This window comes from Barbatula barbatula (genome assembly GCF_947034865.1).
Source record: "Barbatula barbatula genome assembly, chromosome: 3".
Taxonomy (NCBI): Eukaryota; Metazoa; Chordata; class Actinopteri; order Cypriniformes; family Nemacheilidae; genus Barbatula; species Barbatula barbatula.
The window spans coordinates 30,544,270-30,572,128 of NC_136764.1; the positions used below are offsets into that span (position 1 = coordinate 30,544,270).

General features: G+C 40.6%; 2 protein-coding genes across 3 annotated transcripts; one reads left to right on the forward strand and one right to left on the reverse strand.

The window, feature by feature from the left end:
- Nucleotides 1–8,797: 8,797 nt before the first annotated feature.
- efcab14 (EF-hand calcium binding domain 14) lies at nucleotides 8,798–18,733 on the forward strand. Of its 2 annotated transcripts, XM_079453828.1 has the most exons (11): nucleotides 8,798–9,596; nucleotides 9,847–9,992; nucleotides 10,131–10,276; nucleotides 10,442–10,540; nucleotides 10,621–10,725; nucleotides 11,163–11,225; nucleotides 11,315–11,470; nucleotides 11,928–11,988; nucleotides 12,074–12,181; nucleotides 15,693–15,876; nucleotides 18,211–18,733. In XM_079453828.1, exons 1-10 carry the CDS (start codon nucleotides 9,412–9,414, stop codon nucleotides 15,863–15,865), a joined length of 1,242 nt encoding a protein of 413 aa, XP_079309954.1. In that variant the 5' UTR covers nucleotides 8,798–9,411; the 3' UTR covers nucleotides 15,866–15,876; nucleotides 18,211–18,733. The 2 variants fall into 2 exon arrangements, with proteins under 2 accessions (XP_079309954.1, XP_079309953.1); XM_079453827.1 differs by lacking the exon at nucleotides 18,211–18,733 and having other exon boundaries at nucleotides 15,693–16,686.
- A 4,549-nt stretch (nucleotides 18,734–23,282) lies between these two features.
- Nucleotides 23,283–26,759, reverse strand: znf830 (zinc finger protein 830). Its single transcript, XM_079452644.1, has 2 exons — nucleotides 26,337–26,759; nucleotides 23,283–25,575 (listed from the first exon to the last, which is right to left on the reverse strand). The coding sequence occupies exons 1-2, from the start codon at nucleotides 26,713–26,715 to the stop codon at nucleotides 24,968–24,970; spliced, it is 987 nt and encodes a 328-aa protein (XP_079308770.1). The 5' UTR covers nucleotides 26,716–26,759; the 3' UTR covers nucleotides 23,283–24,967.
- Between the last annotated feature and the right edge of the window lie 1,100 nt (nucleotides 26,760–27,859).

Here is a 27,859-nt window from a genome sequence, read left to right on the forward strand (position 1 = left end):
TTAATTCTTTTCACAAGGCCCACTTAATTCAACTTAAATTTAACGCAAGTTAAATTGAATTTGAATAAGCATGACAGGGGAATGTGAAAGAAACAAAAGAAAAAAAAATAATAATAATAATAATGATATCCTCGAGCGATAGAATAATTCAAATTAATTTCAAAACACGTTTGAAACCAAATTTAAATAAGTCTGTAAGGACACAATAAGGAGAATAAGTCAGAAATGATATATCAGAGCAATCAACGATAAGTTTTAGGGATCTTCAATAGCTATAGCATTGTCTGAAAAACAAAAACAGGTTTAATGCACTTCACCCAGCATTGAGAGAGGTCAAAGGATAGAGAATCGGGAAGCTGATTTAGCAGGTTACGACCACACGGTGGCGTACTTCCTTCCAAGTGGACTGTCTGTAACTTGAACCTAATTTTAATCTAAGCTAGAGAAAATTATTTTTCCTTTTAAACTTCAATACTCAAATAAGTGTTCAGCGAGGCAGGGGACTTGGTTATCGCCTAAATGCTAGTACAATTGTACCAATAAAAATGTTCAAAACCGTAATCAGTAAACAATTTACCTGCTCTACTTATTTTGTTTAAGGCACAATTAATAGCGGGGAGTGGCACTCTCCGAAATTATCCCCGAGATGACGCTGTTGCGTTCGCGGGGGAAGGTATAGCGGCGTGTCTAATTTTAGAGTCGCCCTCTGGTGTCTAGCAAGCGGCGTTGCAACACCTTCTTGTGATTTTGGAACAAAAATCAATTTTTTGCAAAAATCACAATTCTTCTCAGACCGAGTCTCTTCGTGCTGTATTGGCACGGGAAAAATGTGGTACAGGAATTCTCGTCTGTCTATTCACACATTTAACAGAACTTCAATGAATCATCAACTCGCTGATCGTTTATTCAGCATTGAGAAATTATGATACACAAATCATAACTACTTCTTCAGGCCACGGCAGGCCTCTTCGTGCTGTATTGGCACGGACAGAAATGTGGTGGGTACAGGAATTTCCTTCTGTCTATCACACATTTAAAAGAGCTCCCATAGACATTAACTAGCTGACCGTTTTTTCAGCTTTTGAGTCCAATGTTTTAGGTTTCACAAATGAGTAGCAAATTCACCGCTTAACCAGGAGTTTATCGTTTATCTTAACGATACCGTAGGAGGCCTCTTATTGAAATAAAGGAATCTCGCTTTATTCCAATCATCCGCGAAGAACAAAGAAACTCGTTTGAATCAACCGGGTAAAACAATATTAAGAATGTGCTGTTCAGAGATTTCGTTATCCCTGCAGGACATTTAATATTCCAACATACGTGTAAGTTATTCTATACTTTCATTAATATAGGCTTGCGTATCAATACATTATTCGATGGCAACATACGTGTAAGTTAATCTATACTTTCATTAATATAGGCTTACATTTAATATTCCAACATACGTGTAAGTTATTCTATACTTTCATTAATATAGGCTTACGTATCAATACATTATTCGATGGCAACATACGTGTAAGTTAATCTATACTTTCATTACATTTTTGTGGTTACAGAGGTACCAAACACTATGATTCTGTGCCTCAGGAATGCATAGATGTACAATTATTACCGTTACCGGCATACAGGGTTCATTGAACATACAATTAACGTCATGGCTGTTTTATGTATAGCATTTGAAAACATTGAATCATACACATATACATTTAATACAGTTTCCGCTAGTTGTTATCAATGAAGTCCTTATATCGTGAATTCTTTGGTGTGTGCGTAACTGCAGTCCGCGTGTGTTTGGGGGGTCATGTGTGTGCGCAGATCTTATGACTTGGGCCATTTGGGGGCCATAGGAGTCACGCGGAGCAGCTATCTCCTGAGGGGATCGTAAAACTGACTTAATCAATCGTTTTGTCCCAGACATGGTGGCGTCTTCAGGCTAACTTATGTTGGTATGCTGGTGTGAACAAAAGGCTGTGTTTAGCGCGATCTGACAACGCGCCTGCCAGATTGCCTACCCATCCTCATTAGTGTTACAAGACCCTAAGGGGCTTGTCGGTAGCGGTCTGGGAGACCATCTTGCAGGCTAGAGCCCCTGCCACGAGGCAGCTGTACGCCTATAAGTGGCGCCTCTTTTCATCCTGGTGTTCTCCCCGGGAGGAGAACCCGCGGAGTTGCCCGATCGGGTCAGTGCTGGCTTTTTTACAACAGAGACTTGAGAGTAATCTCTCCCCTTCCACGTTGAGAGTGTATGTTGCTGCTATTGCTGCGCATCACGATCTCGTGGAAGGTTAGTCTCTCGCTCAGCACGACCTGGTCACCAGGTTCCTCAGGGGCGCGAGAAGGGTGAATCCACGTCGACCGCGTTCCGTACCCTCTTGGGACCTTAACGTGGTCCTGCAGGGCCTTGGTACGGCCCCGTTTGAGCCCCTTGGAGTTGCTAGTCTTCCTCATCTGTCGATGAAAGCTGCACTCCTGACGGCGCTCGCCTCCATCAAGAGGGTGGGGGACCTACAGGCGTTCTCCGTGTCCCAAGGGTGCCTAGAGTTCGGGCCCGGTGATTCTCACGTTGTCTTTAGACCCTGTCCCGGTTACGTGCCCAAGGTTCCCACCACTCCCTTCCGGGACCAGGTGGTGAACCTGCAGGCACTCCCCTCAGGGGAGGAAGACCCAACCTCTCATGTGTTGTGTCCAGTACGCGCACTGCGCCTCTATCTGGACAGCACACGGAGCCTAAGAAGCTCCGAGCAGCTCTTTGTCTGTTACGGAGGACAGCACCCGGGGAGGGCTGTGTCCAAACAGAGATTGGCGCACTGGATTGTGGATGCCATCACGGTGGCATACCAGTCCCAAGATCGCCCGTGCCCGCTTGCAGTCAGGGCCCACTCCCCTCGGAGTGAGGCCTCCTCGTGGGCACTGGCACAGGGCGCCTCTCTGGCAGACATCTGTAGTGCTGCTGGTTGGGCTACGTCCAGTACCTTCACAAGATTTTACAATCTCCGCGTGGAACCAGTTGCAGCCCATGTCCTTAACACCCCCGGTGTGTAGGACGGACTCCTGGTTTGGGCGTACGCCTGCGAAAGCACCTTCTCCCCTCACCAGGTGAGACTAGTGCGCTATTTTAGCCTCCCTACTTTCCCCTCTCTTGGTGAAGTATAGGCATTCCATCCATCACTAAGCAACTAAGCATTGGCATTTTGGTAACAGACAGAGCGGAGCCGTCTGTTGGAACCAGGTCCGGTATAGGTAGAGTCATCCCTGCTCAGGTAGACCCCTGTACTAGGACTAGTGCCCCATACGTAGTGACTCCCCTCTGGGTCGTCCTGTGTGTTGAATTCCTCACTCATGATTTGCCGATTGGTGAATCTGTGACCTCCCCACCGGTGGTAATCCCACCTGGATTTGCCCCCCTACTCGGGCTGACACCTTTTTTGCACATGTTGTTCTCCCTGCCGGTGAGACCATGTTAGTGTCTCCACATGTAACCTCCCCTCCTGGTAGGATGTGGCCTCCGTAACACACTCTTCTAAGAGGGGAGCAGTGTTTCCCCAGTGTTCGGCTCCGGACAGCTCCTCGCTACTAGAGGCGTACGCCACTGTCCGTGAGGCCGTCAGTACAGGCTTCTCAGTATGACCAATACTATGTGACTGGAAGATTACATCTCGCGGTAGCACTCTTGTGACTCGCTAGCCTAGTCAGGGTCGCTTCACTGGAGGTCGTGATATCGGTGCAAGCGCTGGGTGTTTAGATAGATCCCCAGTTAGTCTCTCAACACAACGTCGAGAGACCGACTGAAGGGGAACGTCTAAGTTACGTCTGTAACCTCCGTTCCCTGATGGAGGGAACGAGACGTTGTGTCATCATGCCCCAATGCTGCACCGAATCACTGCAGTGACCGGGAGTGCCCTCTCAGGTTCCTCAGTACAAAGGGTGATTGAATGACCGCCGCCATCTTCCTTTATACCCGTATGTACGGGGCGGAGACTGGCATGCGCATGCCATTCGCTAGGCCCATTGGCGTTTTATAATTAATTATCTCAGAGAAGGTAGGTTCTCAATATCAAACCCCAGTCAGTCTCTCAACCGAGACGTTTTCTCCTCAGGAAGCTTTGAACTCGCGCTTGCATGGTGCGTCCACCTGATTGGCGAATGGTTGCTAGGTTACGTGACGTGCTCTGGTCAAATGCAGTTATGAGCAGGTCCAGCTCAGGTTTTAAATGTAAATAAGGTTAAAACTGGTACGGTCTAGACCTTTTCTATATGAAAATTTAAATTGAATAATATACGTAAAATATTATTTGAAACAATGGTGTGATAAAGTGGAAAACACTTCCAACTCAGTTTTGTGGGCAGGACACATAACCATTAGCTAATGTTGTATTATGCCTAATAACAAGACTATAGTTATTGAGAATATTGAGAATGCTTTTGATAATTTATCTGACTATTGCCTATTTATAATTTATTATATTTTGCTATTCACCTAGTATGTAACACACTAAAGACATTGGAAATTAGTAGTCTACTTGAATGCAGTTTCCTACAGGAAGGCCAGGGCATTGAGATCATAGTAAATTATTATAAATGTAATTATATAAGCTTAAATCACAAAACATTAATATATAATGTTTCACTAAATAACACAAAGCAAAGTTAATATATAAGAAAAAGTCAATAGCCTTTAAAATAGAGTTTCTGATATAATTTCGGTGACTTCGCACACCCATGTGAAGTCTCTTACCCATTTACATTCATTCAAAGACTACAGCCGTTCACAAGGTTTTAGCTTTCTCTCATCCTCCTTTCTCCTACCACATAATCCACAACCCAGAGTTATCTTGTAGTTAATGTTGTTTTTAATCCTTTCCCCAACTAAAGAGACTAAGAGAGAGCTGAGATCCTAAATAACTATATACTGAGGGGTTAACAGGTTACTTATATGGCAGTGGTGCTATATAGCACCTTAACAGCCCCAAAGAACCAAAGAAGAACCGATGAAGAACCACACAGGTGCTTAACTGGTTCTTTATCCAGTAGCGGTGCTATATAGCACCTCAATCATCCCAAAGAACCGGTGAAGAACCTTTTTTTTCTGTATGTGGTTTGATGAGTAAATTGCATGAGGCATACAACAGTCCACTGATTATTTGGCAAAATATTATAATAATATACATGTGAACAGTTTGATTTTTAAAACCACTACTTTTTTCAGATGTTAAATATGGTCTGAAAAACCTTCAGGGAAGTCTGTTTGAGTCTAGAAAAGTAAGATATTTTGAAATGGAAAACGTAGTGCTGGGCGATATAGCGTACAATTCTTATGCTCTGTTTCTCAATGACTTGCGGTTAAATGCCGCCACATCCGAGGGCGCATGCCAAAGGGTCCACTCGCGCAGAAACACCCAATATGGGAAACGGAAGAAGAGCAATTAATTCCAGGAAATGCCTGTGGTCATATTCTATCACTATTCTTCAAACCTTTTCAGGCATTTTCATGATAATAAAGTTGATTTTTAGAAATGATGATGGACGAATATTTCTTTTTCAAATATAGGTTATAAACGACTCAATCTCGTAGTGATTTTAGGTCGAGCAGAACCTCCTACTGATCAAACAGCCGTAGTTCACTTAAGAGCTGTGCATAAAACATCAAAAACTGCGCTTTTAAGACCAGATCAACCACTGTTTTTCTGATATCTTAAAAAAACCACGTTAAAACATTCCACAGATTTACAAGAGACCGTCTTCTGGCGATGAGAGAAAAAGACTTACAGCAAAAAAATCTCAAGCCCGTGTAGCTTTTTAAAAGGGTTGTTACAATTAATTAAACGTTAGGTTGTGTCCTACTCAGCGCTCACCCCTATTCGAAGCACTACTCTAGAAATTGAGTTATAAAGTATGGAAATTTGTTAGAACCGTGCTTCTACAGTCAGTTTACATGTTCAAACTCTTATTTTAAGTGTTGTTTTATTCTCCTCTTTAGCAACTATCAGTTGAACAACATCATCCCATAGTAATTTCAGTGTAGGTACTTGCATATTTTTCTGATGCAATTTTATTGTCATATTTTTACACAGTGATATGATTTTTTATTCTTCTTTTCTAGCTGTGATACGCAAAATTCTGCCAAATGGAAATCGTCAAGGAACAAATGGGCACATTAATTAAATTGGTCTATGACCTCAAAACATTATCTGTTGCAGAGGATAGCCCAACACTAAATTCAGACAATTTTCCCATCAGCCGTCACCAACAACTCCAAGAGATTGAGGGAAAGCTGCAGCAAGAGGACTTTAGAACAGCTGTAGTAAGATTTCTCATTTCAGTATTTCTAATATACAGTAAACGATTAACTCAGCTAACGATGCTATTCTTGATTCTGATCTCACGATGAGATTTATTCACAATTTATTTTTTCAAAATGATTTGAGACAAATTAGAAATTACCAACTGCCCTTTCATTATTTCTCAAATTCTTTGTAAAATAAAAATCTTTTATATCAAATAATAATACTAAACTGCAATTTTAAAACAAATTCCTTTTTTTTTTAATATAAACAAACTTTGACTCTGCTTTTCTTGGATTTTATTTTATTTAGGAAATATCAGCATATCCACGTTTTTCAACTTTGCAGTTAACAAACCTGCTGTTCAAAATCCTTATTTCGATTCAAATAGCATATAATCGATTTTCAACCGGCACACAATGAATCATCATTACATCCCTATCTAACCCAAATTAATTAATTGTGTGTCATTGTTTATCTCTTGCTCATTGTGAATGGTACCAGCCACACTGCAGTTGTTTTATACCAGCCATAGTATAAAACTAATTATGTCTGCCTCTTCCCCCCCTTACAATAAATTTCAATGCAAACCCATCTGTGTATATTAATCTCGCATTACTATTTACAAAGCTCAAGAAGCTCCCCAAATTAAAATTTTCGAGTTACCAACATTGGTTATATTCAGTTTATATACAGTTCTTCCTTTTCAAGTGGATTCATATTTTGGAGGGGCACTGCCCCACCTGCCCATACAGACAATGCCTGGATAGAGGCATATGTTTGAGAACACTGTTGCACATCTTTGTGTCTTTTTTTTTAAACAGATAGTCTGCAACCTATGTCTGGCATGTGACCATGCACCGCTTTACAAAGCACACAGAGCCGGTTTTGTCACATTCCTAGAAAGAGTAAACAATTGTCAGCATATATTGTGCAGAGTGCAATACCTGCATGCATAACCCATGGGTACTCCGCTTCGCGTCGGTTAGTTCTTGTCCTCCATTAAAATCCTTTATTACATGGCTAGCCTTTTCAATGTTTGCTTTGTTTCCCTAAATTAAACCATATCATAAGCCTTCAATGTCTCTTTGAAAAAGAACCTTTAAAGTTGTAAAAAAGTGCTAAAAAGAGTTTAAGGTAGTAATTTGAGTGTTAAATAAAAAACTTTGTGTCTGTCTTTTTTGTTAGTTCAGTTATTTCATTTCTATATGTTTTGTTACTAAAAAGCTCTTAATACTGGGAGCTAGTCAGTGTATTCAGTGGGTTGCTTTAGAGGCATAAGATATGTGACAGTTAAACATGCTTTGACAAAGGACATTTACTTTCGATACGCATAGCACTTCAATTAATCCCTTCACATTGAACTCCTGTCATTTCAACAGGAAAAAGCTCACAGGTTTTTTTATATTCTTATCAAAGATTTGACTTGTTTCCTCATTTCTCCATAACTTTTAATTTAACAGATAAACACCTTAGCCTTGAGAGGTGGCACCACCATCAAAGACAGCTTCTGGAGAATCATGAGCTTCCTGCTAACAAACGATATAGCCCGTCAGACAAACTGGAGGGGTATTAATGGCAAGGCGGCATTCAAGGACACCACTTTAAAAACTGTAATCAATGGTAAGTCTTTATGAAAATAGCTTCTATGATTTATCAATGTTGATTGGTGTGATCTAAAATGTTTACCCTATTAATGTTAGATTTTAAATAAATAGGCCTAATAATTACTGTTCACATGTGTCGTAGCTGCAGTCAGACGAAATAGACTAGTGGCAACTTCTACAGACCAAGAGGTTGAGCATTGGGTCAAGAGATGGCTGCAGCTTGCCACAGACAGAGATGGAGGTCGTCGGGCAAGAGAGAAGATTTAAAGGGACAGCTCACCCAAATAACTGTCATCCTTTACTGACCCTAAAGGGTTTCTGGACCCTTCCAAATGTTTTTGTTCATTTGCTGACTGTTCATTTACAAACATAATTTAAAATATTTAGCTTTTTGTTCAGCAAAACAAACAGTTTTCATTGTATTATCCCCCATCTTTTCCCGTCTCCTGTTCTGGTTGTTGGGCTCAGAATGATTTCTATTAGATTTTTATCAGTCCAAAAAAATATATGTATGATTTTACTATATAATTGTTCCAAAGTAACTGTACTGGCATTTTTATATATAATTTTTCAATGTATTATAAGAAATAACCTATGATACATAACTAATATTTTGTATAATTTGTTATTTATATGATAAATTATGATATAATATAAATTATTGTCATTGTCAGATTTTGATATTTAATCAATTTCACCTATTTGAGTATTTTCTTATTTTAAGCAAGAAGAATTTCGGAGATGTGGCCCACAACTGGGCCAGATGTTGTTTGCTATCTGGGTAGGTTTGTAACGCTGCGCGCTCGAGCCCTAATAAAGAATAAACCCGCAAAGGTCCGCAGGGGACTTGATGCTCCTCTTCTATTCGCCGCCTGCTGAGTCACGTGACAGCGCAATGTAAAACACAGCAGGACAAGGGAGGAGCAAAACAATGAGTCCCGGAAATAGTTTTTCTTCATTATATAAGTGTTATAAATTATATTTATAAATTATATATAGCGACATTAGGAAATAAATCAGATCATCTGTATGTTCGGATCGATCCTTTTAGATATAACCTCATTATCGGAAGTATCGATACTTCAAGATCGATCCGGGAAGATTTGACTTAGTTTTATTTGATTAGGATTTTTTTATTCAGAATCCAATTTACTTGTAAGTTTATTTTAAATTTTGGGTATGTGCGTAACCGGCTCGTGACGACTGACCGGAACTAACTTAGTTGTGACTTCCGTTGCTACTGTCCTGTCAGCGATGTCTCCCATTAGCTGTAGCCGAAGATCGACAGAAGTTCTCGATCGGTTTTAAAAGCCTGAACACGCCGATCGTTTGGCGTTTTAAATTCGTTTTACGGTTGAGCTCTGTTGGTTCTGTGTCATTTCATGGCCGTGTATTATGTTTGTGTCACGTCGAATGCTAACACATGCTAAAGTTGAAGCTAAGCCGGTTAATGCGCCGGTTTTACAGGATCTGACCACATCGGTGGTCATTTAAAGGTGCTCGTCCAGTTACAATCTACAGCAATGACTCCTCAGAAGAAGATGAAGAAGAGAAAGGAACTGAACGCTCTGATCGGATTGAGTGACAGCAGCAGAAAGAAAAACAAACAGACGTGCGGACACAGATTACTGCGAACCGAGCCGCCAGACTCCGAATCTGAGGCCAGTTCAGAGGAGCAGGAGTTCACCAGAACCGGCCTGCTGCCCTCGTGAGTGACTGTGTGTGTGTGTGTCCTCGTCGTTCAGCCAGCGTGTGTTTGTGTGTGTGTGTGTGTGTGTGTGTGTGTCCTCGTCGTTCTGCCAGAGTGTGTGTGTGTGTGTGTGTTTGTGTGTGTGTGTGTGTGTCCTCGTCGTTCTGCCAGCGTGTGTTTGTGTGTGTGTGTGTCCTCGTCGTTCTGCCAGAGTGTGTTTGTGTATGATGATGATGACGACGCTGTGTGTGTGTGTGTGTGTTTACAGGGGTTCAGTGCAGTGTTGTTCGCTCTGTTACCCTCTGTTTATCTTCATCGTTCTGGCGGCATGTGTTATGGCGTGTGCTGGTCTCATATGGATGCAGATTTCTCTCAAACAGGATCTGGACTTGATGAAAGAGAAGATCCGCATGAGTGAGTTCATGTCTCACACACACACACACACACACACACACACACACACACACACACACACACACACACACACACAAGTGTCATATTCTGGTGTGTTGTGGAAACCTCCTCGTTCATGCTTGTTCTCCTCCGTCACAGTGGAAAACAGCCAGAAACTTTCCTCACATGAGATCGTGAAGCTGAGTGAAGATCTGAAGGAGAAAGAGAGAAAACTGTCTGATTTCGAGAGCGGCGAGAGAAGTTTGACTAAACTCTGGTCTAATGTGACAGAAATCAGTCAGAAGGTTTGTGTACAACTGCTCACTTTTCTTCACATCAGACACAACACTAGACCAAGTGGGTTCCATGTTGTTGATTTAAAGAACATGAAAACCATGTAGTGTCTTTTCATTCTGTGGAATACTTGTTTTGTGTATCAGTGATATGACGTTGATGTTTTTCTGGTGTAGCTGAGTGCGATTGATTCTGCCGTCAATCACCTGAAGACAAACATTAAATCAGCAGCAGATCTTCTCGCTCTTCCAAGAGCCGTCGAGGAGCTCCAGAAGGTTTGATTCCTTCAGACCAATCGCAAATGTCATAACATTGTTTCATGTTGACTAATTTCTCTCTCTCTCTCTTTCTGTAGAGTGTGGCTACTATCGGCAGCACCCTCACTAGTGTTCAACATGACGTCACACTTCTACAGTCTGCTGCGGAAGAGAGAAGAAGAGATCAACTCAAAGAAAAAACTGTAGACAATCATTTCCTTTCACATTTTATTGATGCAACTGTGATGTTTAATCATGTGAAGCTGCTCGTGATTTGTGCACTTTAATGATTATGAAGCATTAGTTCACTGAATATTTTATTTGACATTGTAACTACAGTTTGCACTGTAGAATCACATAATTCCCATTTTGGAACTAGTCAAATTAAGAAGCGAGGTGAACGCAGCATTTCTTCAGTAAAACAGTAAAGGCGAGTTGAAGGTGATTCATAAATGACTTTAAGAAGTCGCGTGTACAGACAACACCAACATAATCGGCTCCTGATGTGATATATATCGACAACTCATGAAGGCAAACAAAACCTGCACAAGAACATTTTCATTTTCCAGTGAACTGTAATACTTGAAGCTGTATGTGTATATGTCAAGCGCTCATTGAATTTCTTGCTTTTTGACCGAAGGATGAAGTGCGAACGTCACACGGTTGGCAAGAAAACAACACTGGCTGTTTTGTCTTTAAACAGGTAACATGAGATCAGAGACTTGATGTACAGAGTTACACATGTGTTAGACTGAACAGGGAGAATTGATTGGCTGGCTGTGGATGTTACAGGACATGCAGGATGTTCAGGACGGCCTGCAGGAGTTAAACAGCACTCAACTGCTTCATGAGTCCTGGGCCAGTGAACAGATTCAGAGTATTCACTTTATGCTCTCCAATCTCACCAGATGGATGTCCGCATTACAGCAGAGCGCCGCAACTGATGATGTAAGATCACAAATAATGCTTGAAGGTCCAGTGTGTCGTTTTTTGGGTGGATCCATTGACAGAAACGCAATATAATATCCAGAACTATGTTTTTAGAGGTGTATTGAGACCTTACATAATGAAGCGTTATGCTTTTATTCTTTTAGAATGAGCTATTTCTATGTACAGTCTCCTTGCATGGAATTGGTCATGTTGATTCCACTGTAGCCCTAACAGACAAACTGCTCTACAGAGCGCGTTTCGTAAATACGTTAGCTACATCTGCAACAAAGAGGAACCGCTACGACATTTTAGTTCTGTGTCAGCCACAGTAGTGCTTTGAAAGGGAGGGGAGTGAGCTGTTGGTTGCAATTCACAACCTCACCGCTAGATGCCACTAAAATCACCGAATGCTCCTTTAAACAACAGAATCATATGCCGTCACTGACACTAACTGACTGTTCTTCACATCACACAGAACCGTCCAGCAGCTGCTGACCAGAAACTTCATACTGGAGAAGATGACTCTAGAAACAACGGTGTGTACTTGTTACTCAACACGCTCATGTTCATGTCTGGCTAATGTTTCATAAGGACATGATGCATTGATTCATGTCATTACAGGTTACTCCCCATCTCGTCGTCCGAGATTTCTCTCTCACAAACGTCATAAAAGAGGACGGAGATCTACCCGGAAGACAGCACTTTTTCCTGGGATCAACTCTGTGAAAGGTGTGCTGTCATTCCTTACATTCAATACGTGTGAATTTGTTCGGGAAATCATCCTGCGTTGGATTTGTTTTATTCACTAGAAACTGGCTATTGAACACCATTACGTTAAGCAGGATCGCATTACTGATTCGGTTTATTATTCTTTGACCCATTCCTTAATCATAAAGCTGCATAAACCTGTTTCATTCTCTTCGACACCACATATCAGATATAGAAGATAAACCAAAGTGAATTCTAGGATTTTCTTTAAGGGTTCATTTCTTTGCCCACTGCTTTTGTCTATATGCCCACTGCATGTTGTACCGATGCCACGGTAGCATCGTGATTCTAAAGCTTCAAAACTTGCCCCATGCCACTCAGTTTTGTTTCACATTGGTATTGTTGCATGTTGCATATGAAGTCTTACACCGGTTTGACACTGGTTGCGAGAGCGGGTCATATGTGCAGCGTTAACAGCGCATGGCCATTGTCATTTCACACTGGGAATTGTCATTCCACTAGGACTGTTGAAAATAATCGCTTTTACCATGGATCGTGGTTCAGATGAGAATGACTGCTGCATCAATGTGCAAAAACAAATAATCCATTACTAAAACATGCAATTAAACATCATATGTGCCTCTTGTTACTGTTTTATTGCAAATAGAGAGTGTTGTTGTTATGTCTTATCTTATATGAAAACATGGCTTTTGACAAAAAGCATTTAAATACATCTTTCAGACTGTAGTTTCAGCCTGACCAACCTGCACTGTTAATGAAGCACATTTTCATTTTTGAGGAAAAGGTCACATTGCGATTATTGAGGTAAAAATTGTGATGTACGATATGATAAACTGGGGATAATGAGTCAACATGGTTGCTATAAAGGAAAATGCACACACAGATAACTGAAAATGCTTAAATTTGTATTTCTCAACTGAGATATACAGTTCAAACTAGCAACAAGAACTAGAATTGCACAAAGTTTTCAAGTTAAAATAAAATGTTCTAATATTAAATAACATTTTTGCATTACTGAATTAAATTAACTTAAAATATATATATCCTCAACAGTACAGGTACATTAAGCAAATAGAACATAAATACGACTGAACACATTTTTAGGAAAATAATCCCAACAAACAGACATTTAAGCAGATTGTAACATGAACTCTTTAGAAAAAGAAACTGGATATAAATGTGTAGGGCTGTCAACTTTAGTCGTTTAGTCGACTAATCGGTCGATGCCGTCTTGGTCGACTGACATTCTCATTGGTCGACCAGTTGCCTATTTTTTTTAGCCTATGTTTCATCCCCAACTTTAAATACTTTAATTTCGGCTATTTAAAAAAAATCACTTAATTTTCAAAGAATTGTATTATTATTATAGTTTTATGTATTATTGATGTCTTTTCGTTGTTGTTTTATAAATGTTCTATGACGATTGTTTAATAAATGTTCAATCAAAATGCAAAACATCGCTTTTTTTTTTTTTTTTTTTTTTTTTTTTTTTTTAGTCGACTGATCGCTGCGCAGGACAGGACTTTGGTCGACTAAGCATTTCTTTGGTTGACTACAGCCCTATAAATGTGTGGTTCACTCTGTAAAACTGAAACCTCTATAATCTTTGTTGTTACTTTAAATGGTTGGTAGTCAACCAACTGGTTGAATCCTCTTTCTAAAACATTCTGTTTAGTACTTTATTTACAACTTTAGTTTTGGTAATTCTGCACAGTACCTCTCTCTGCTCCGTCTCTGATATCCTGAAACTAAAATATCGCCAAATAACAGAGGTTGCATTTTTCTGGGCCCTAGTTCAGTGTCGGTCTGCTCTGCATCCATTTCCTCCGTCTCCATACTGCACAAGCCCCGCAAGTCACGTGACCAAGCACACGCGCCACAGCCACAGAAGACGACTCGTTTTTTTCTCGTATATAAAATGGCCTCATATAATATATCTCTTAGAATGGATGTCTTGTCACATCCACGAATGCACTTGTTTCTCTAATCACTAGTCGGTTGATGCCTGAACAGGCTATTTATTTTGGCTTGCCATGGTTGGACTACTGCAATGCTCTCCTTGCTGTTCTTTCTGCAAAGGCTGTCAAACCACTCCAGCTGGTTCAGAACGCAGCAACACGCCCCGTCTGCTGTGGCCTGGTGGTTAGAGAGTTGGGCTTGTGATCAGAAGGTTGCCGGTTCTAATCTCAGTGCCAGCAGGTCATGACTGAAGGGCCCTTGAGCAAGGCACCTTAACCCTGATTGCTCTGCAGTAATGTGTCACTGTAAAAAAAAAAACTACTTGTAAGTCGCGTCTGCCAAATGAATAAATGTAAATGTAAATGTCTTCCAACAGCCCAAAGGGTCTCATGTGACACTCATTTTCATCTCTCTCCACTGGCTACCAGTTGAAGCCTATATCAGATTCAAGTCACTGATGTTTGCATACAGGACTATCACAGGATCTGCACCGACATACTTTCACACCCTACTACACTCCTACACCCCATCAAGAACCCTGCGTTCAGCAAACCAGCGGCGGCTTGTGTTGTCTTCTCATAAGGGCAGTAAATGGCTTTCCCGGTCATTCTCCTTCACAACTCCTTCCTTGTGGAACATTCTTCCTAACTCAGTTCGGCCAACCACATCTCTCACAACCTTCAAAAAACTACTTAAAACCAACTCTTCTGTGAATACTTGACAGAGAAAAGAGAGAAGAAAAAACTCTCAACAGATATTGTTCTGGCTTTTGTTGAAATTAATAACTTTGTATTAGCACCTATTGTATTATTGCTCCTATATAACGTATCGCTTATTGCTCCGTGAACTCTACTTGCATAATCAAAGATGCATGCATCTCAGCACGCATACAGCTTTCCTGTAGTTCAGTGGATCGAGTAATTCCAAGGTTGTAGGTTCGATACCAGACTTTTTTTCTTTCATTGGGGCTTTGTTCGATATTATGTGAAGAGGTTGCTGTTCCGTGTCTGTTCAATGTTTTGGTCTCCCACGTGTGTGTTTGGCGAAGCGTCGAGGCTAAAATTTGACATCATCGACGCATCGCTACAGGCCTACAGTGCAGATGCATCGTTCACAGACCATGCGGTGTGTCCACGCATAGAAACAAAGTTGCGCAGTACTGCGGTGTTTACAGAGTAGTTAGAAGCCTTCCCCTCGCCCCTGACTGATGCATACAATCCTCCTTGCTAATGTTCCATCCATGTTATTCCTCCTGCCGATTAATCAAACATGATTCATCCACCCATTATTCCAGATAAAAAAAATGTGCCTGCTGTCACAATACAATCAAACAATAACAACTGTAATAAATGGGGCCACGGATCATAAATATGACCGGTGCTATAAGGTTTTGTCTCTCTCTCATTTTTCTCAAAGCTGTTTTTCCACATTACAGCATTTAGATCTGAGAGCGGCGCAAAACAACCATGATAGTCTTCAAAGCAGACATCATTCGAGTTTATTTTGATTTGAAATGAAATGCGAGTGATTTTTGTTGCCCTGTTTGTCTCAGATCTGGAGAGAGTGCTGTGTCTTGAGGGTCATTGGTGCGATGGTTTGACGTACGAGGAGTTAAGATCGGTGTTCGGCTCGGATGCTCCAGACAACACTCTTCTTCAGCCGTATGATGCAGATGGAAATGAGATGTATACACTAGAGGAGCTTCACGCGGCTGTGTCAGCTTGAACTGGACTGAGGTCAGTGATGTTTGACTGTTCCATTGATCACAGGGCACAAGTTCAGCTGTCAAGCTGATGTTTACACACACACCGTACTTCATCTCACGGACTCTCATGTAAAGCTCTGAAAGAATGAAAGAGAAATGATTTCATGTCATGTATTTGTTGTTGCAAAGATCATCCCAGATGGATAGAGTTGTACCAGGCTGTTGAAAATTTGCAGTTCTCAAAACCAATGTCTGTATGTAAATTCGAATGTATTTATACGTCTTGCTAGCATTTGTTTTAATGCTTTTTAATTGATGCGGATTCACATTGTATTCATGTATTGAAAATGAGATAAATAAATCATGACAACAGTAATGAGAGGAACTAGGGGAAGTGTGATCAAAGACAGGATTTTCTCTCGTATATTGAGATGTTTTCTATCTTCTGTGAGAACTGACAGCAACATTAGGATGCTCATTAATAGCAATGACATCATTGCTTTTTGTAAATGTAACCACTTGATATTTATATGATCATGTAATGCAATGCACTTGGCTGTTTTATTTGGTTTGTCCAGATTAACTGACAGTAGTACTTTTGGGGGTAGTTCAAAATGAATGTGTATTTATTCTCTAATCTGTCTGTATATTGCGCACTTGACTGGAGCTCTACACAGACTTTGCTGTCAGCTATGTATATATTGTAGAAAGTGAATTTATATATGAATAATGACTTAAAGCAGTAGAAAGATAACATGAATTGAGTTTATTGTAATGATGATTTCTTTCTTCAGTTTTGCAATGCACGGGTAATGTCATGAATAAACCATGATTTTATGTCTGTGTGTGTTTTATGTTTATTACACTGCAAGCGTTTGAGTCATTCCCACAAAACCATCGAAACATCATGGCAGGAATGATTTTAAATATTAAACATACAGCCGGGACTAAAAGACCATTTCAAATACCACTTTAGAGTTTTTCTGAATTCACTTTTTATAGGCATGTGTTGAAGCTGCGATTCTTTGGATGTTTTCAAAACGTGGACGCAGTCTGTCGTGATTGGTTATGAAGATGTCCCACCCACACCATATCAGCGAGCTTCCTCTTCCCAGGCTGTTGTGATTTTATTTTCAACTTAACGGATAAAAAAAACAAAGTCATCCGTGTTCTTGTTTTCAGTTTTTTTTAATGAATGGAAAACTAAAACGTTGTTTTCTCACTCCAGTCTGATCTTTTTCAAACTGAAAAACTAATTACCAAAATATACACGGACCCTAGTGCATGTGCAAACGTCAATCTGTTAAAGATGTGTTTTTCCCCCTGCTATGGCAACGACTCCCCTGTTCTTCTACTATGGCGAGGGAAATGACACCGGACGGAATAACAGAAGCGTTAGTTTTGCCTTTTATATATTGGACCCGAGTTGGATAATAAAACAAGCAGATTAACCCGGAGACGAGCAGGGGTCCATTCTTAGTACGTCGCTTATTACATCCGAGATCAAAAGACACATCCAAGATAATATCATCGTGCTAATCATGATCCGGCTAATTGGGTTCTTCGAACACACCTGTTGTCCCAAGCAGAACAAGAGCTTTTAATGGAAGGTTATGCCCAATTTGAACATTTCATTCAAACAAATTAAATGCGTAAGTGGTGTCCATGTTAGATGTTTCTATCACTTTCTACAGTATGTATTTTTTATTTATTTCATATTTACTTATGTCAGAGCCACCACGGGACCCACTAGAACATGGGAACAAGTAAATGTGAAGTACAAGAATATTCTACAAAATGGTAGCCTTTACTTTATATACAGTCCTTATTTTAAAAGCAACTGTTAAATGATGTGTCTATTTATGACAGCCACCAAGAAAAAGGCTGAAAGATTACAGGTGGTGGTCCTGCACCCACACAATATACCCCAGCAGAAGAGCTGGCCCTTGGGTTGAATTCAAACCGACTCATTGTGGAGGGCATCCCTGGGGGCAGCTCTTCCTTATACCCAAAGCCAGGGACCAGTAGCAGCAACACTTTCATTACTGTTAGGCTAAATGAGCTTTCAATTCTCTTGTATACTGTAAAATGGTTTGTTGCTGCATTAAATGAAGTATAATCCAAATGGCTGGTACAGTCATTTCAAATGTTTGTGCAAGTGAAAACTTCTAAACTTTTAGTTCATTTAAAATATGTTGCCACGAGTAATGTATCACATTCTTTTTTTAACAGTGTAGTTAATTGTAATGACATTATTTCCCAAGTGACAAGTGGTGGCTGAAGCATATGCAGTAAGTTGTGTTTTTTTTACATCAAAAGGGAAGAGTCCAACACTTTGTAATACCCATTTATTTCCATTGCACAGGACGGTGAAGAAACCCTCTCAGATGACTGTCCTTTGGAGGAAGAACATGCAAGTGCATAAATAACTTTACCCTAATATGTATATACTTGTGTTCCTATTCTTTCTGTCTGCAACATGAGTTGCAGGAGTCCACACCTAGAGAAAGGCCTACAGAACATTCTGCACAACGAACTGATACAGAGGTGGGCAGTGTTTTGTTGCATGAGGCATGTTTTGACCCTTTTTTCACAAAAATACACAGGGTGACATCTGTACCCTATATAAACGGCATCTTAAACAGAAAATTTAGTATTTTGAGTTGAAAAAAAGAGAAATTAAGAGGAGAAATAGAACTCGACATCTTGAAAAAGAGAAAAATTGCACTGGAGATAGAGATGCTTCAAAAGGACCTTCAGAGCAAGTGCTAATACACTATCACACATCATAGTATTTCTGACTTAAGATAACTATATCTTATTGCAGGCAAAAGATGACTTGCTGGCTTTTCTTTATAAAGAATATTTTCAATAAAACTCAAGGAACTAAGTATATTTGTCTTGTCTTTTATTATATTCAAAAATGGTGTTCCACAATTCTGTCCCATGCAGCTCTGCCACTAGGTTGGTCCAAGTGCACTGGCCATCATCAGGCTGCACCCCCACCACAGAAGTCCTCTCCTTTCTGATAGTGGCAATGTTATGCAATATGGCACATGCAACAATTATGTCACAGGCCCTGTCAGGTGCAACTCTCCGACACTGAAATCTTCCCTTTAGTTGCCCAAAGGTCATTTCAATGCTTGTCCTGGCTAGAGCTGCATTGTAACAGGTTTGTGGTCCAGGGTTTGGCTCAGGGAAGGGTGTCATAAAATACTGCCTGCAGGCATAGCCCCTGTCTCAAAATCCCCGGTCTCAAAATCCCCTGTATAATGGAAAAATGCCAGGGGCCTCATTTATAAAGCTTGCGTACGCACAAAACGGGGCTGAAAACATGCGTGCGCCAGTTCCTGCGCAAAAGGTGGGATTTATAAAGAAAAACTTAACGTGAAAATATGCGCACCTCCACGCAAACTCTGACCCATGCGTACGCACATTTTGAAGACAAAGCAGTTTGGCGACACTGATGGTGAGTTGAGGAACTGACTGTGGATAAAGGGAATTAACCCTTTGCAAAATGGCAAAATTAAGTTTGACATATTTCTATATTTACAATATTTACAAGTTGCTCATAGGTCCCGGTTACAACAAAAAATACAAACTAGAAAAAAAGTTTGTTGAGACAAACTTTAAGTTGGCTTGAGAAAGCCGGACAAGAGAGTTTGAAGAAGTTTAAAGTAGTTTGATGTTTAAAGTAGGTTAAAGTTTGATAGATAGATGGATTAGTAAGAAAGAAAGATAGATAAGTTAGTTAGATAGAAAGATAGATAGATAGATAGATAGATAGATAGATAGATAGATAGATAGATAGATAGATAGATAGATAGATAGATAGATAGATAGATAGATAGATAGATAGATAGATAGATAGATAGATAGATAGATTAGTAAGAAAGAAAGATAAGTTAGTTTGAAAGATAGATAGATTAGATAGATAGATGACAGACAGACAGACAGACAGATAGAGTTTTTAGATTTTAGTTTTTGGCTTGTACACTAATGGCCCACCGTAGTTTTGACTCAATTTGAGCACTCTGCAATGTAAGTCTATGGGATTTTTATGATTTTTAATATTAATTTTTAATCAAATCAGTTTGAAAAGATATAGCACACCAAGTCAGAACAGTCTGAAGGTCTGACCCGAGTTTGGAGTTTGAAGAGTTAAAGCTCTAGGAGGATTTACAGTTGAAAAATTTTGGTTCAGAAGAATAAGAAAAAGTAGAAGAAGAAGAAGAAGAAGAAGTTTACATAGGATTTCAGTAAGTTGGCTTTCTCAAGCCAACTTAATAACATTAAATCACCATTATGGGTCCTAAAGATACATACATGCATGTTTAGTTTAAAGACATAAAAGGGACTATATGCTGAAAGTACATAAATTTTATTTCTTTCACTTCCATTCTTAAATGGATGTAGGCCTATCACTCATTATGTGATTAATGTGATAAGGTGTAAATGATTAAATCTGATCGCTGAAAACATAAATTGCCTACTGCAGCAACATTTAAGTGCATATTGTATGATGGATGCGCTGGCACTGCTGGAAGACTATGCCAATGGCAGACTTCGGAGGGAAAGAGTATTCAGGGACCGTGAGGATTTCCTAGCCCATGATGATGAGTGGCTAATAAGCCGCTTTAGATTTCCTAGAGCCATGATCTTGGATCTGTGTGCTGAACTTGGCCCAGCATTACAAAGACCAACAACACGGAACCGCGCCATCCCGGTACCAACCCAAGTACTTTCAGTTTTAGGATTTTTGGCAACCGGGACATATCAGCAGGTAATAGGCGACAGGTAACTAAGTTTACCTTTTTTTTAAGCAAAACCTTATTGATTTTACCATTCCTATTACTTTGTCATAGGTCTTGGATTTCACAGCCATCCCTAAACTCATTAATGCCTGCAGTTTTGAAAGGGATTATTCAAATGACCAATCGATACATAAAGTTTCCTTACACTGTTGGAGGACAGGCCAATATCAAAAGGCAATTTGCAGCAATGTCCGGTTTCCCAAATGTAATCGGCGCAATCGACTGCACTCATATTGCTCCATATGTAAAGGGCTCCATATGTAGATTAATTCATTTATGTGAATCGCAAACATGTGCATTCAATAAATGTGCAAATTATATGTATATATAATTTCGCTTCTTGCCCTTGCTCTCCATTGCTGCCATGATTTTGTTTTTAAAAAACACAAATTTCCTTGCTCCTTTAATATATCCATGGCTAATGAGGTAATTTGCATTGTCTATATATGGTTGAATGTGGGCGGAGAAAGGGCGGTAAATGATTTTTTTTTGCGTGCGCAAATGATCAGGTAGGCTGTGATTTCTAAAGTGAAAATTGCGTGCAGGTGTGCGTACGCACGGTTTTATAAATCTGATTTTTTTTTTGCGTACGCCATTTTTGGCTTTTATGCGTACGTACACTTTTAGTAAGGTTCCTACGCACAGTTTTATAAATGAGGCCCCAGTTCTGTTAGACTCAGCATAATACTGTGTATAATACTGTGAGCTTGATATGTATGTTCCCTTACCACGTTCATATAATGTGCATAAATGTGACTGTCTGAAAGTTCTTGAGTCATACACTGATCCTGGCCATTTTGCTTCCACATTGGTGATATGGAACATAGAGTCAGTCACACACCATCTAAGAGATTTTATTTAGTCAACTGCATACTTTCTGATTTCATTCCAATTTTTTCACTTATCAGGAATATTATAAATTGTAATAGTAATTTACCTGCACATTTACACTGTGAACCCCCTTTCGGTTCACAAAATCCCCCTCATTGGGGCCTGGTGGGGTCTTGATGGGGACGTGTGTGCAGTCTATGGCACCAATAACGTTAGGGAAGCCTGAAGGACACATACTGTTAGTCATACTTATTGGTATGGTCATGATTGCATGTCATTATCAATTATAAATGTACCTGCAATAGAAAAAAAATCCTGCTTTACAAGTTGGGGTCTTAAGTGGCTTGGAAATACCCCAAAAACCCCTAAAAACTGCTTGAGCGCCAGGTAAACTTTGCAAATGGCACGACAGACAGCACTTTTCACAAAGTTCTCTGCATCTCCAATAGTGTAAAGGAAAGTGCCACTCGCAAAGAATCTCAGGCCAACGCACACAGTCTGTGCTGTCGTTAAAGCCCCGCTCCTCCGTGTTGAACACGTAATGTTTGGTTCCAACAAATGAATGATGTAAATAACACCCTCACGAGAAAAACGGTATCTCTCAACAATGACACTATCGTGCTGCGCTAAAGGATCCTGTCTATCACGCAATACGCGATTCATTTGAAAAGCTCTGCGAATTATTCTTGCACCTTGTTGCTGTCGTATAAATGGACAAGACATAGATGCGACAGACTTACCTATCTCCTCCGCTTATAAAGCCGCAATCTAATCCTGTTTACATAAAGTAAGCCTGCTCCCGAGCAGGTTCAAGCTTACGGACCTGTTGCTATGACAGCAAGTCCAGGATGAGCGTCCAAGAACCGAACAATCCAAGATCATGCCAAATCATCAACAATCAAATCCAGCTAACCGAGTTAGCGACGTACGAAGAACGGGCCCCAGGACTTCAGAGGACGTTTCATAGAAGTGTTTCAGACACACACACACACAATATCAGTTTTCACAGCCGATGTTAAAGTCAAGGAAGCTGTTATTTGGTTATCTGAATGTGTGGAGATGAATTCTTATCACCAGTTGGAGGATTGTGATGAAAGTGAAAGTAGTTTAGCGTGCAGCTCAGTCAAATGTTTACAATCTCTGAGAACCAAACACTGCTCCAGCAGCTCCTCCTTTTCTCTAAGGAAGGCCTCTGCCCTTTTTTTGGCTTATACCTTTGGGTGGAGGTTATTAAAAGCACTCGGGAGTAGTCATGTGAGAAAAACTACTATCATTTTCTATAAAAGTATACTTTGTTAATGTCTAGTTTGATGTATGATGAATACAAACTTGCTTCAGCGTCATGGTTTCTCTTTTTTTTCTTAAGAAAACATAATAATGACTTCTCAGTATTGTTATTACGAGTAACCGAGTCAAAATTTCGACTTAGTTTTGCATTATTATGAGAGACTATGACTTACTAATTTACTTTGAATTTACTGGAGAAACCCTTGTTGGCAAGCACAGAGGACAGACATTTCTGATAGTTAGTCATCAGGTTTGCACGGGCCAGGAGACATATTAGTCCGGTCCCCTGTAAATCTTTTAAGATTTCTTGGCTGTCGCTCTGCAAATTGGAGTTTTAGCCTCCTTCACAGATGTTCTATAGGACTAGAACAGTGGTTCCCAAACTTTTTGAAAGCAAGGCACCCCTTTGTAGTTTTTTTTCCCATGGCACCCCAACCCTGATTTATCTAAATGTACATGCGTACATACATATATAAAATTAAATCCAGATTGTCAAACAACAAATAAAGTATAAACGGCTGCATGAATTTATTAGAAATGCATCACAACATACATTATATGAGGTGAAAAATGAACATTGTAGACTGATATGAACCATTTGCTGTATGTGGGAATCGTTGGAACAAAACACATTAGAATAAAGATTGATACTTAATTCTTTCAATAATAAAAACAACTCGCATTACATTTCTCTTCAGGTTATTATTTGCTTTATTCAAACCTGACCTTACAACCTAAAAAGGAAACTAAAATACCTCTGCATGTTACAGTGTCACATGTCATTTTAATGTAGCACAGCCTCTTGATATGGGCGTAGACTGAGGATAGTGCAACTCATAGATCACGCTCCACTGACAGGCGGTGCCTTTTGTTTTTTTCAGGGATGAAACTGCTAGGTCACGTGCAACAGCACACTGACGGCGACTTAGCGTTTTCATATTAGCCCTTTTGGTGAGCACCGGGTTTGATAAATGTCAGAGATAGGTTAGTTTGGGTCATGTGAACACTGTCTTCTGAACCAGGGTGCTCACCCACGAACTGTACCTCAGTCCGCTTCAAAAGGGAGGTCTGGGATGTGTGGTTCAGGTGAACTCCAGTACTGTTGATATGAAAGCAGTCTTACCAAATCGTTGAAGTGAACCGCTATTAATCACTGGCTCATTCCAAGCTGTACATCTCATTCTGTTCGCCTTCAGCGTTCTTAAGAGCATTTACAGTACATTCATAGATAAAAGTGCCATTATGTACTGAAGCTTTGGAAACAAAACTAGCGATAAAAAACAAAGGTTTCAAAAGTGAAGCGCGCAATGTAATGCCTTTTGCCTTCTTCTCCTGCATCGTTGTTACAAGCATCACGGTAAACAGCTGCAGGCTTGATGACAAACTACCCGAGATTCAGACCCCCAAAAAAGAATATGAACGCCGCCAGCGGGAGCCATCGAACTAACTGAAAACAACCAGAGATAGCTGGGTACTCGTGTCCCACATGAGCGCGCATCACAGTGGGCGGATTCTGTCCTGGAAACAGTCCAAGTGGCGGGAAAAATGATATTTAAACTTTACAAATGTATGAAATATTTCAGTGTATTCATTTTGGTATGGCTATTTTAAAATATATGATGTAAAAGATTATTAAATGATACTGGAAAAACCTGAGGTTCGGCGGCTCCCATGAATTAATCACCCTAATCCCACAGTTCTTCAGATGAGCAGCGCTTAAAGTGCCAAAAACAGCACAAAACTTTCCTGTAGCTCAGCGGGAAGAGCATGGCGATGGTTGTGGGTTGGATCCCAGGGGATTGCACATACTTGGAAACAAATGTATTGGATAATGCAATGTAAGTCGCTTTGAATAAAAGCATCTGCCAAATGCGTAAATGTAAATGAAGCAATACAAACATTTCAAGTTCAGTCAACACTCATCTGACTCCAAACATTTATTTACAGAAAGGGTAAAGAGGGCATCAATTTTGGCCAAGGGAACGCAGAAATTAAAGACAAATGAAAAGTGAAGTGCTGCGAATGTACAAAACCCGAAGTGTGTGTAAAATGGAGAAAATGCCTAAAAATTACTTCTTATTTTTAAGTGTTAAATGACACAATACACAACACTATTTACTGAACAGTTGCCTTCAGGAGGTCAAAAACAGGGGACATACGAGAAATCACAGAACATGTTTGTAAGCCGTGTCAAGCAAGAGCTCCTTTGGCCCTCCAGTCGCGTGTCAACACGTGCATCAGTTCTTCTTCATCATCTTCCTCATCGCTGCCGGATGAATGCGTTTTGTTTCTCTGATCTTTCCTTTTCTTTACCAGGGTCTCCTTTACAACCTCTTGTTTAGCCCGTAAAAGTTCCACTCGCCGGTAACATTGGATCTGCTCATCGATCTCGTCAATCTGTCGCTCCAAGCGTCCCTCCTCATCATCTTCAGCAACAATAGCATCCGATGCAGTGTTCACCTGTCGCATCTCTTTCTGAAACTCCTCCCACTCTCTGTCCATTTGATCTTTGGGTGTGTCCACGTTACGAACTTTGGCATCTCTCACAGGATCATCGAAGAAACCCTCTGGTAAAGCTTCAGTCGTTTTGTCTTTCCTCTCCAGTGCAGCTTCTTCGTCATCAGAGGCTTTGGATACTGAGCCTGAGTGACAAACGGCTGGGACGCCACCGCCGCTGCTGTCGAAGAAATCTGCCGGAAGATTAGCAGCTGCATCTTTAGCTGGATTATTACTGCTCGTGTCCATATCTTCGTCGCCATCATCATAGTTTCCAGCCAGGAGCCCCAGACCTGCAGCACCTGTGCAATTCACATGACAAACACAGCGTTTTACAACTTTCCTCTATACAAACTTTACACAACTCCAAATAATAAACAATGTGACGAACTCTTAAGCTGAGATGGGTTTCAGAACAGTTGATTTGAGTTAGTTTCATCAACTCGGACTAAAGTGGGTGCAACACGTTTACAAAAAGCCATGATCATGGAGTTTGATATTACGACTCACCATGACAACGGCACCGGGGAAAAAAACTCTTTAAAAATGTAACTCTGCAGGCAGAAAACACATTTTCTTCACCGCTCACCAGTGTTATATAAAAAATGATGAATGTGTCAACTAATTTATATAAAACAATAATAACGCTTAAATAAAGACTTATAACAATGAATTCAAAGCTGCTAGAAATTCACTTTTTTAGTCTGTTTAATATTTGACCTGTGTTTCTCTCTCCTTATCTTGGGTGTGTGGTTCTAGGTGATGCCCCTGTGCGTGTCTGTCTTCTGTGTTTTTACTTGTGTAACCTTATATGAGGTTATAACGCTTTATAAATAAAGCTGACTTGACCAAAGAAAAGTCACAAGCGATTAAAGTGAAGCTGAATGTCACTTTTGAGTCACATATTCAGCAGCAGTGACATTGATCTTCACCGAAAGACATTCTAGCATGACAGATATTGTGCTGTATTCAGTTTGGACTGAAAAGAAGATTCTGTGGACGTTAATAAATGAACTTAAAGAAACTGAACTTCAGTTCCTCGCGTGTTTAGTCGAACTCTCACCTGCAGTCTTCTGATGTTTGGCTTGTTTCGCGGGTGCTCTCGCGAGCTCTGGTTCGGCTCTCCTCTTCAAGGCTGCTGATGCTGATGAAGAAGATGATGATGCTGCTGCTGCTGTTGTTGTTGTTTGGACGGTGTGATCTCTGCTCTTGACTTCAGCAGCTTTATCTCGGTGTTGTTTTCCCAACACGTGTGTCTGCCAGAGCAGCGCGGATTTGACCGGCGCGTTACACAGCGCGCAGCTCAGCTGACCCGCACTGTTGTACTTCGCGTACGGCGACTCGACGCGCTTCTGACGCTCTGCTGATGTCGTCTTCTCTCGCATTAACCGCCGCAATTCCTCCTGGTTTACCACCTTTTTCCTTTTCTGCAACGACGCCATTTTGCGGCATGGACAGTGACGTCATCAGTGTTCGTCGCGAGGCCGGGAAATGACGTCTTATGTGGAAGTTTCTATCAAGTTTAACAAATGTAATTCAAAGCATATTTTCTTTAATTCTAAACATTGTGCCTTCTGCGAAGACTACGAGGGTGAGGGTCGTTGAAGTGAGTCATTATTTTATAGATATTAAGAATGGAAACCACGAAAAGATCAAAAATGTTTTATGATTACAATATACTTTTGCTACAAAAATTGTAGTCGCAAATGTAGATTTTTTGAATCATCTTTTTAGTATTTAAAACATTTATAGCCAAAAACTATGAAAATATAGAATCCTATCAGATCTATTTGATAAATATAATATTTTCTGATATGTATGATCTATTTATAATAATATGGAGCTTATTCTTTGGGTTATTTACTTTTTTATTTTTGATCTAGTTATTTCTTTATTTTATATATATTTGTGTTATGTTTTTCCTTATTATTCTTCTTTTGTCTATGCCCCTTTAAAATGTAATAATTTTTTAATAAAAAAGGCGAACAGGAGTTGCACGTTTAACTGACGAGAGAGCGCATCGGCTGTCTGGTTCAGGTCGCCCGGGATGTGTGTGGCACGCAGGGACTTCGTCACCTATGGACTCCACAGGAGGAGGCATCGGGCAAGTTGCGTTAACTGCCGTGAGCGAACGCCACCCTGGCGGTAGATATACGCTACGGCAGTAGTGCTGTTCGACCTGACCAGGGGCGCAAGTAGAACAGCTAACAACTCTTGGCAATTGAATGCCAGCGCAGGTGGGGGCCCGTCCACCGACCCGATACTGCATGCCTGTTGCACACCGCACCCCAACCCTGCGAGGAAGCATCTGTCGACACCATGACTCACCTCGAGACCTGCCCGAGAGGGACTCTCCGACCCGTAAAAAAGGTAATTGAAGACCCGGGGGGTTAGGATGCGACGGCAGAGAGGCGTGATGATGATATGCCTGCTGCCTCTGTGCCACGCTCTCCAGGGAACTCGTCTCTGTAGCCAGTGCTGGAGCGGTCTCATGTGCATCAACCCGAGGGGGACCACCCCTTCCGAGGATGCCATGTGCCCCAGGAGCCTCTGAAATAATTTCAGGGGGACCGCTGGTTGCTGTCT

Bases quoted from the DNA above. Each gene is read 5' to 3' on its own strand.
- efcab14 (XM_079453828.1), top strand. From the start codon at position 9,412: ATGACTCCTCAGAAGAAGATGAAGAAGAGAAAGGAACTGAACGCTCTG. The intron at 9,993-10,130 runs GTGAGTTCATGT...CCTCCGTCACAG, and splicing joins GAAAGAGAAGATCCGCATGA to TGGAAAACAGCCAGAAACTT. The intron at 11,471-11,927 runs GTAAGATCACAA...CACATCACACAG, and splicing joins AGAGCGCCGCAACTGATGAT to AACCGTCCAGCAGCTGCTGA.
- znf830 (XM_079452644.1), bottom strand. From the start codon at position 26,715: ATGGCGTCGTTGCAGAAAAGGAAAAAGGTGGTAAACCAGGAGGAATTG. The intron at 25,576-26,336 runs GTGAGAGTTCGA...TGAATTGCACAG, and splicing joins CAAACATCAGAAGACTGCAG to GTGCTGCAGGTCTGGGGCTC.